Genomic DNA, 9,700 nt, shown 5'->3' on the forward strand with positions numbered 1-9,700 from the left:
GCATCCGGAGAGCAGCATTCATTGTTTCCGCGCAATCCAAAGTGTTTCAATCTTACACGGACCCCTGCCTTCTCCTAATTGATCGCTTACTTCTATTGTAAGTGGCCTCTGCTTGTGTTATAGATTTAAGAACCAACACTGAGTTGGTACATTGTCCGTGGCTATCCCATTTAGAGTAACAGCCACCCCATCCAAGCCCTAATACACTTCCCGCTGTTCTCATCGAATGTAACCAGCACTCTCCACTAACAAAGTAAACAAAGAAGCCTGGGGAAAGAGTGACAAAATGAAGTGCCGGACTGGACACGGATTGGTGAATTGCCGTGGCGACTCAAATCTGGAGGCTGGACTTGGATGATTGGCGTTTCTTTGTTCTGAGCTGTACTGCTGCCTGCTACTTGTCCTATATTACGAAGAAGCCCCCATTCATCGACTGGACTAGAAGGCTTTCTTGTTCGCTGCTTCAAATTATGAAGCTATCTGAGTGGCTTCATGTCGACCCAGCAGGGTATTGTACCCCCTCCTCCCGGGGTAGAGCCCAACTTTATCAATCCCCCGAACCATTTGCAAGTTTGCACCCCGTTCCAAGCGGTTTACTTGACCCTTAACTCCATCGCTTTGGTGATGCGACTGTATACTCGACGATTTATCATACGAGATTCTCTTAGGATCGATGACTGTAAGTGGTTTCACCCATACACCGAAACAATATGACTAAATGTGGGTAGACCTCTGTATGATTGCTTATGTATGCAATTCTGTACATGCCGGATGTTCAAGGTACTAAAAGGACAGCAAACAGTTTTTTTCTGTGTGCTTTGCAGTCACCGTTCTCCAAGGCATGAGACTCCAAACTTTTCTTTCGCAACAGCTGTTAACTGTCCTTGCAGGTTATAACTTGGGACTTGGACGCAGCGTATGGGATATTCCACGTAGCGAGGCTACGGCGATCACAAAAGTAAGAACAAGCAATACAGTGACAGGGCTATCTAGATTTAATAACGAGACTAGTCTACCTTCCATGGATTCCTTGCTCTTGTCCTCTGCCTAGCCTTTTCCAAGCTCGCCATCCTCTCCTTCTACTACCGCCTCTTTTGCTCCCAATCCACCTTGAAAGCCTTGATTATCATCGGTGTCGTTTTCGAAGCAAGTGCAAGCCTTGCCTTGGTGGTTGTCACTCACTACACATTCACACCATTTGAGGTATTTGGGGATCCGGCAATCAAGCCAAAAATCCCGCGAGCGCTCCCCGTTTGCTTTTCATCTCTACTCGGTATGACAACAGATATATACACCCTTGTGCTCCCGATACCAACGGTGTTAAGATTGAAGGTACCTCTACGGCAGAAGTTTAAAGCTCTAGCCATCATCATTCTTGGAGCTAGGTATGCCCTTCCACCTCTCCCCAACCTCGTCGATCTCCATCATGGGATGCAGCTAACTGATACAAAGTGCATGCGCTGCAAGCATTATGCGTGTCTACCATGTCTCCCAAATGAAAGATCTCAACGTGTTATGGAATATAATGTTCGTGGGATCAGTGGGATTCTGGGCGTATGTCTCTTCCCCGGAATTTGGATACTAGACATCCGACTGACCATGATCTCAGCAGTGCGCTCGAATGTGACCATGCTCTTCTTTGCTCGTGTCTCCTCATCCTTCCCGTCTTCATACAGCACCACTGGCCTAAATTTAGATCGCTTTTCGGTAAAGTCCGGACCAAACAGCGTGACTCCAGGGTAGAAGCACGGCCCTTACAGCCCACGCGCTCCTGGCCGGTCCAGGATCAGTGGGATGTTAATAAAAGAGTCGACATTTATATATTTGAGGAGGTTAGACACTTCGAAAACCGGCCAAATGCGCATCTTGCGATACATCCTAACCGCCCGTTGTCCTCGGCTGATATAGAGCGGGGGGAAGGAAGTGATCGTCGGTAGCTTGGTTCTGTGAAGTAGGGTCGAAGGTGCAACCTGGGATGGTACTTAGAGTTATATGCTGGATACTCTCGCAGCCGAGATTTGTATATGTGTATACGTTATTGTGAATAAAAGTTCATGTGTAGTTTAACTACCCGAAAAGCTCAAGTCGACACAACATGTGTGGAATGTTGCCTCTACGACTATAGTCTGCGGGTGCCCTGTGGTCTGTACTTACTGCGCAAGAAGGCAGGTCGCGGGTTGTGCAATCCCCTCGGCATGTTAACAATGACCCTGGCTGCTACTGAACGTATGTTCAACGTCCGATTGAAAACCTCCACGGCTGTTTGTAATACGGATTGTCATTTAATGAGATGCATCCCTCACGAGGTAGAACCAAGGGGTAAGGCTAACGTCGGTGTCTTCCCGATGTGAATACTGGCCATAGCCACCTGATATATGTTTTGCACCCAGCATTCTTTCAATTTTCCATAGTATACAGCGGCAGTACTATCTACTTCAGCGCGTAAATACTCAACATATCCGCTCCTCTTCCTGCATCGTATGATCGAGCAGGCCTTCGATACTGCAGCCTCCTAAACCGACCCGGTAGCTGATCGGCCTGATCAACCTCAGCCTCTTTCCCAATATTCTGGAAACCGTCACCTCCCCGCGCCAGCAGATCCCAGTGGACTCCATTGAGCCCCCAAGGCGGACCAGGCTGAGTAGGATCCTTGTACATGGGAAACTCTAGACAAACCAAGACTCCGTCGGAAGCCACCACCTGGCTCATGCGCGCTGCCCACTGGGGACGCATCTGCGGGTGCAAAGCACAAAGGAACTGTCCCAGTTAGTTTCATCCCAACCCGTTATTACCAAGGAATCACCAAGATGTACATACCGTATAATCGTAGACCAAATCAAACTTGATATCACCGTTGGCTGAGATCTGTCGCTCCCAGTCGGGTTTGAAGAAGTCGCCTTCAACAAAAGAAGCATTGCCCGGCGTCACTGGCCCCGTCCATCCCACCCCAAAGTTGTATTCCTGGGGCCGTTGCATCTCGGACGCCGCATATTTCTCAGCGGTGGCTACACCAGTTGCTGATATCTCGAGTCCATAGGCGTCGAACCCATGCAGGGCGAGCATGATGACGTCATAACCGCGTCCACAGCCCTGATATTGTAGATTGGTCATTAACCTGCACAGAGAACATCGAGAAGATGAAGCTCATACGGGAACAAGCGCCTTCTTCCGCTGGCCGTCTGGCTTCAGAGGCTGGAAGATAGTGTTATTCTTTTCTTGCTCGATGAGATCAATCAGTGCAGGGGAGGGTTTTCCCCGATCCCAGAGGTCGCTCTCATTTGAGTCCCAGAGGGAGGACCAGCCGGATCCGTGTTCCTCTACCGGCCTGAAGTAGTTAGTACCTGATCGAAACCCATTCCGATATTGTAAAATGTTTGCATACCGGTCTTGAAAGTGGCCGATGAGTCGGCCTTGGACTACCGGTGCTGTGGGTTCTTGTGTAGGACTCATTGCAACTTAAAAAGAAAACGGTAGATTTCTCTGATGCGTAACTAGTGAGTCTTTACGATCAGGTCTCGAATAGCCTTTTTATACATCCGCTCATGTGGGGTGACATGAATCGGAGTCTATCAGTTTGTGATGGAGGCTGTGGAAATGTGTGGGTCGTTTCGGGCAATGGATGACGGCTGCGATCGCCGACGACGGCGTTTCGGCGTTTGAAAGGCGCGTATAGGAAGAACATAAGCTCTCCTCGTTGCTACCACCATTTTCTTCAGCAACTACAAAATACAGTGGTATTCTCACCATGATACGAGTGGTCCTGTGGAAGCGACTGCTATTGTGATATGCTATATTCAACGCCAAACGCCCTCTCATTCAGTCGCCTGTGCTGCCACCTGTAATACTGCACGACCAGCCAGCTCACCCGCATTCAGCTTCTCGATCCATGAATCCAAGTCTTCCAACTTCCCCTTGGACAGAATTGGCTGTTTCCGACTTAGCATGCCGAGCCGAACTCGTGTGGGAGAAACTTACATGTACAATGCCTCGCGCCGTAAAATCCAGCGCCTCCTCTACATCTTTCAAACTCCCAGTGATATTCCCGACGATATTTAATCGTCTCAAAGCGATGACCAGCGGAGGTGCGCCTGCGAGAATGGACGGATCCTTGGGTAGACCAACCACCACCATTGTGCCCCCGGGCCGGAGGTACATGGGTGCCCATTCGTAGACGGTCTTACTGGCAGCCGTCACGACCACGCCGTGTGCCCCGTGTTTCGTGATTCGCATGACCTCATCCTTGATGTCTGCAGGAGCTTTGAATTTCTGGAAATCAATGTATGCCTCGGCCCCGAGCTTCTCGCAAAGCTCCCGCTTCTCGTCGCCGCCATCAATAGCGAGGACTCTCATGCCCATTGCGCGCGCATACTGGATAGCCAAATGGCCCAGTCCGCCTCCAGCGCCGGGGAGCACCAGCCATTGACCGGACTTGACGGCAGACCTAAAGTAAACGAGTTACTCCAACGTGCACACAAAGGCAACAAAAAGGCAGTACATACCTCTTGCAAGCCGTATACGCAGTAACACCGCCACACATGATCGGACCGGCCTCCTCATCCGACACCCCATCCGGAATCTTCGACGTATATCTCCCATCCACAAGACAATACTCCTGGAACGTCCCCGGCGCCGAAAATCCACTATTAATCTGCTTCTCACAATGCACCTCATCAACCCCATTGAGACAGAACTCACATTCTCCACAGGTACTCGCAATCCACTTGACGCCCGCCCGATCGCCGACCTTCCACCGCCGCTGCATGCCCTCGCCAACGGCGACGACAACGCCCGCCCCTTCGTGTCCCGCGATTCCTTGGCTCTGGGGCAGCATGGCCACGCCGAAATCCTGCCAGTCGTCGTGCAGGAGAGACTTGTCCGAGCCGCAGAGCCCAGTCCAGTTGATCTTTACCAGGATCTGGCCCGGCCCGGGTTGCGGGACGTCGATGGTCTCGATGGTCGTCGTGGCAGTTTCGCCTGTGCCATGACGGACGGCGGCTCGTTGGCGCGTCGGGATAGTTGGGGCTGGGATTGTCATTGTGTGGTGACCTTTTGACTCAACATACACTGTGTAAAACACAAAAGATATAAGACAGGATAGGATATACAACACAATTCGTACTCAGTATTCTTCAACAAAAGAATAGAAGAAACTAACCCGTCAGCAACAGGAGTCAAATGAGGGGCAAACCCTGACCACAATCAATCCCAGCTATAAATACCCCAACTCCGCACCACACACGTGAGACGACTCTGCATATCCATCGACAGGGATACTGATCACGCTCGCGTACGCTCTCCGTAGATATCGTATTCTCTGCGGGAATCCCGGGGTATAGTAAAGCAATTAATTAACTTCTAGTCGCCGGTGCTCCACTTGGCTTGCATCCCACCCAATCCGCTTTCATGGTGACCGGGGAAAGGGCCGTTGTGGCGTCATCAGGCGCTGGCTTCTCCGCACGGTGAATGTCAATGAGCTCTTGTCATTGGAATTGGGAGGTTGGGATTGGTTGGGCGTGGAATTGGATTTGAGTCAGTTTCTTGGGGGGTTGTGCTGGGCTGTACATTAGGGCTGGAGTTGTGCCTTGTGAGGTCTTGGATCCGAGGCTGGAATCGGCTGTGAGGGAAGGTAGTTAAGATACCTGGCTTTCCAGTGACTGATAACAGAGTGATTAGATAAATATACCAATGTTGGTGCACAAAGGAAACAATTAGCAGTTCACATGCATTTCCTATATAGGGCTACGTAACAAACGTTTTCAAGCTCGGTCAGGGGCAGGGACAAGCTACCAAACCAGCCTCAGAGTCTAACGCCATATTCCAGACCAGTAATACAATGCCAGAGTGACTGGGACGAGCTATTACCAGAATGAGAACCGTGAAGTCATACCGAACCTTAACTGGACGATTCCCTGATCGAGATAAAGTTATCACAATAAGTTAATAACCCAAACAATTCTAGGAAGTGTTAAAGCACTCAGTCCAGACCTGAAACACCTGGCTAGATCATACCATCTTGATAGAACCTGCTTGTACCATGCATGAACGTCCTGTCCCATCTGACATTCACTCAGCTCGTTCAATGAACCAGGACAGCGCCTGGCTATATCTAGATAGATATATCGGCATGACGCGATGTTACTCTACCTCTCACTTGCTGGTATCTTGGATAGCCTCTGATGTTCGGGAGTACATGGTTGTTCAACCTATGCAGGTTTAGAAGGAGAGCTGGACTTGGAGTGATTTGGTTTCTGGGCTGGAAAGCTTATAAATAGTATTGTGGGTAACTGGGGGTTTACTATAAATTTGCTAGACCTATCTCGCTTATAGGGTGTGATTCATTGGCCATTTTGAATAATTGATTTCTCATATACTATATCTATACCTAAACATGACTGATAATTGTCAAGACGTGACCCCCTCTGCATTCGTACCCCGGCCTCTGAAGATAGTGGTTATCGGGGCAGGGTACGTTTATCCATCACACTGTGGCTCCAACGTCATACTCATGAAGCAGTATATCAGGAATCCAATTCGCCCATGAAATCACGACACGAATGTCCAACATCGAGCTCGAAATATACGAAAAAACCCCAAACCAGGCGGAACCTGGTATGAGAATCGATACCCGGGGTATACATTCTCCCTCACCACAGGCATGAACAATATGCAAGAAAGGAACAACAATGGCTAACCACACACCAGATGCGCATGCGACGTACCCGCGCACGGATACCAGTATAGCTGGGCGCCCAACCCATGCTGGTCGAAGGCCTACGCGCCCGCCCACGAGATCTACGCCTATCTTGAATCTGTGGTTGACAAACATGATCTTGGAAAGTTTATCCGTTTCAATCATAGGTGTATCTCGGCGGCGTGGAACGAGGAGAGTTCGCTGTGGACTACGACGTTTCTAGATGACAGGTCTGGTGAGGAGACGGTGGTCCGGTCTGATGTTTTGATTTACGCTGTTGGGAGGTTGAATGACTATCAGATTCCGGCGTTCGAGGGTCGAGATAAATTCAAGGGTCGGGTGTTTCATACGGCCGCGTGGCCGGAGGACGTGGATATTCGTGGGAAGCGGATTGCTGTGCTTGGGAATGGGGCCAGTGGTATTCAATGCGTGGCTGGCCTTCGGGAGGGTATGTTGATTCCCTAGGCTTGGAGATTAGGTACATATACTTACTGTGGTGGTAGAAGCTGGAGAGATTCTCAATTTTGCACCACACCCGACGTGGCTTGGGCCTGAGCCGTTCGTTGAGAATCGTGAATGTAGGTCCTCTGCCCAAAATAGTTTGAGATCGAGATGCTGATTAAATGTAGATGGCGAACAGGAGAAGCTCATGTTTCGGAGAAACCCTCAAGCTTACCATGACTTCCGAATGGAAGTAGAAAAGGCAACATTGCCGGCCTTTGCTTTCCTCTGGAAGGATACCCCCCCAAGCCAAAACCTTCGTTCTCGTGCGGAATCATACATTAAGTCCAAAGTCGATGATCCGGAACTGCAACAGAAACTGACCCCAGACTATACCCCCGGATGTCGTCGATGGGCCCCTGGCGAACAGTACATCACTGCAGTACAACAACCACATGTCAAGCTAATAGAAGACCACGTGGCTGCTCTCACAGAGAATGGATTTCGCACTACGCAAGGGGATGAGTATGAATGTGACATGATCGTCTGTGCAACGGGGTTCAGTCTATATAACCCACGCGTCCCTGTCGTCGGACGCAACGGTATCACCCTCGCCGATTGTTGGGGCTCGGAGGGCCCGTGTGAGAGTTATATGGCAGCGGCGGTTGCACACTTCCCTAACTTCTTTGGTTTGTTTTCTTGGAGTGGAAACTTTCGGGAGGATTCCAAATTGACGATTACCCAGCATTCCATCCACCCAACTGCCCGATAAACGGTTCCGCATTCCCCGGTATCGAACGGACAGCAGATTATATCGTACGAGTCCTTCATCGTCTTCAAACCGATCGTCTCCAGTCCGTCAGTGTGCGACCCGAAGCCCAACGGGAATTCAACAAATGGGTTCAGTCTCAGATGTCGGGCATGGTGTGGTCTGATTCTTGCAATTCATGGTGTATGTTTTACTTCCCTGCATATATCATCACTGCTAACCAACATAAGACAAAAATAAAGATGGAAAGATTATTGTTCCCTGGCCGGGAACTACTAACCACTACTTTGCTGCTACGGAGATCGTACGCTGGGAAGACTTCGACTTGGTGTTCGAGGACCCGGCGCAGAAATATATGAGCTTCGGGAATGGAGTGACGATGGATGGTTTCAAGCCGGAGTCGATACCATGGGTGCAACCACCGGAGTATGTGAATTGATGGAGGTATCTAGACGGCTATATCTCATGTTTTGATAGTCCTGTGTATGTACTGGTGGAAAGTAATTGAATAATTGATCGGATGACCTAAGCGTCTCTGAAAAATGAATAAAACAAACTATACCATTGACATTTGGATATATAGGTACCATATCTCCGCCTGACGTTCACTGACGATTGGCCGTAATGGCCCAACGCTTTGATAAACTGCACAACTATACCAATCAAGTGTTTCTGCGCCATTAACTCACATATACTGATTTGGAAGCGACCGCCATGAGTTCCTATTGCGTGCGGCTTATGTGATCCCTATCCTATGCGTACCTTGGTCCATGAAAACATTGCAGCGAAAGGTAGAGATTGACATGGATACAACGGCTGCTCTGCCTTATATGTCGTGCTAACAAGTCAAGTTCAGCGGCTTCTTTGTATGTTTAAACGAGCAATATCAATAACTCATATTCCAGAACGGTACCAGTACATCTCAAAGTCTCTCTTCACCGTTATGACCCCACACATCCTTATATTCCGCTATCTATGCCGCTCGATAGTCCATATTGGGTATTGCTATAGCTGCCACAATTCGCAACTGGTCGAACTCCATCAATAAAGCATCATTTGGCTGCGCCATGGTCCAATGTTATTCCCAAGGAACATCTTTCGTGTCAGGCGAAGTGTCTCTCTGCCAGCCGGCCCTGGGGGCCTCGGATAAATTTGCTACAGATATCGTTAGCATAACAGGGAAATGCAACACGGTATGCCTTATTCTCACCTGGCGCTCTTGGAGTCGGGGTATCCCGTCCCTCCCTAAGACATACAGTTCTACATCGTCCCTTATATGCATAGTAGCCAGCGATGGTCTCCAGTTTACCAGAGTAACCGCTTGGACAGCGCCCCCCTCCACCTAAAACCAAATCGAGCATGTCATCTCGAAGACTCTCCCCACTTCGCGAGAACCCCGACTTGAAAACCACTCTGGGTAGCCCGGTGCCGTTCAGTTGCACTCCACCATTTGGCGCCTTTTCCATTCCCGTGAGTGGGTAGCCGGTAAGCCTAAATTCTTCGAACATTCAGAGGAGTCCTGGAACCAGGGGCCAGAATCCTACTTGTGTTTGCTGAGGCTAGGAGCATATTCTGCTCAGCTGCATTGAGCACACTGGGGCTCAGCCATATCTCTCGTGAACGGGTAAACCACTCCTGGTCGGCGTTGTGAAGCGGAGTTACCATTGCACGCGGTTTCAGGAATTGGAAAGTAAAGATGGAGGTAAAGATGGAGGTAAAGATGGAGGTAAAGATGGAGGTAAAGATGGAGGTAAAGATGGAGGTAAAGATGGAGGTAAAGATGGAGGTAAAGATGGAGG

At 49.6% G+C, this 9,700-nt stretch overlaps 4 protein-coding genes across 4 annotated transcripts; 2 read left to right on the forward strand and 2 right to left on the reverse strand.

Annotated features, from left to right (window-relative positions):
- Positions 1-492: 492 nt before the first annotated feature.
- On the forward strand, positions 493-1,937 carry ANOM_011171 (uncharacterized protein; the record flags this gene model as incomplete). The annotated part of the gene is made up of 5 exons (XM_015556427.1): positions 493-679; positions 891-958; positions 1,012-1,385; positions 1,453-1,554; positions 1,610-1,937. 5 exons carry the CDS (start codon positions 493-495, stop codon positions 1,935-1,937), a joined length of 1,059 nt encoding a protein of 352 aa, XP_015401098.1.
- A 493-nt stretch (positions 1,938-2,430) lies between these two features.
- Positions 2,431-3,450, reverse strand: ANOM_011172 (thiopurine S-methyltransferase family protein; the record flags this gene model as incomplete). Its single annotated transcript, XM_015556428.1, has 4 exons — positions 2,431-2,757; positions 2,818-3,090; positions 3,151-3,325; positions 3,383-3,450. 4 exons carry the CDS (start codon positions 3,448-3,450, stop codon positions 2,431-2,433), a joined length of 843 nt encoding a protein of 280 aa, XP_015401100.1.
- Positions 3,451-3,812: 362 nt separating this feature from the next.
- ANOM_011173 (zinc-dependent alcohol dehydrogenase) lies at positions 3,813-5,035 on the reverse strand (the record flags this gene model as incomplete). The annotated part of the gene is made up of 3 exons (XM_015556429.1): positions 3,813-3,926; positions 3,976-4,441; positions 4,500-5,035. The coding sequence occupies 3 exons, from the start codon at positions 5,033-5,035 to the stop codon at positions 3,813-3,815; spliced, it is 1,116 nt and encodes a 371-aa protein (XP_015401099.1).
- Positions 5,036-6,388: 1,353 nt separating this feature from the next.
- Positions 6,389-8,340, forward strand: ANOM_011174 (flavin-containing monooxygenase; the record flags this gene model as incomplete). Its single annotated transcript, XM_015556430.1, has 6 exons — positions 6,389-6,465; positions 6,703-7,139; positions 7,195-7,269; positions 7,321-7,821; positions 7,878-8,084; positions 8,132-8,340. The coding sequence occupies 6 exons, from the start codon at positions 6,389-6,391 to the stop codon at positions 8,338-8,340; spliced, it is 1,506 nt and encodes a 501-aa protein (XP_015401101.1).
- Positions 8,341-9,700: the final 1,360 nt, after the last annotated feature.

This window comes from Aspergillus nomiae, assembly GCF_001204775.2.
Source record: "Aspergillus nomiae NRRL 13137 chromosome Unknown contig00672, whole genome shotgun sequence".
NCBI lineage: Eukaryota > Fungi > Ascomycota > Eurotiomycetes > Eurotiales > Aspergillaceae > Aspergillus > Aspergillus nomiae.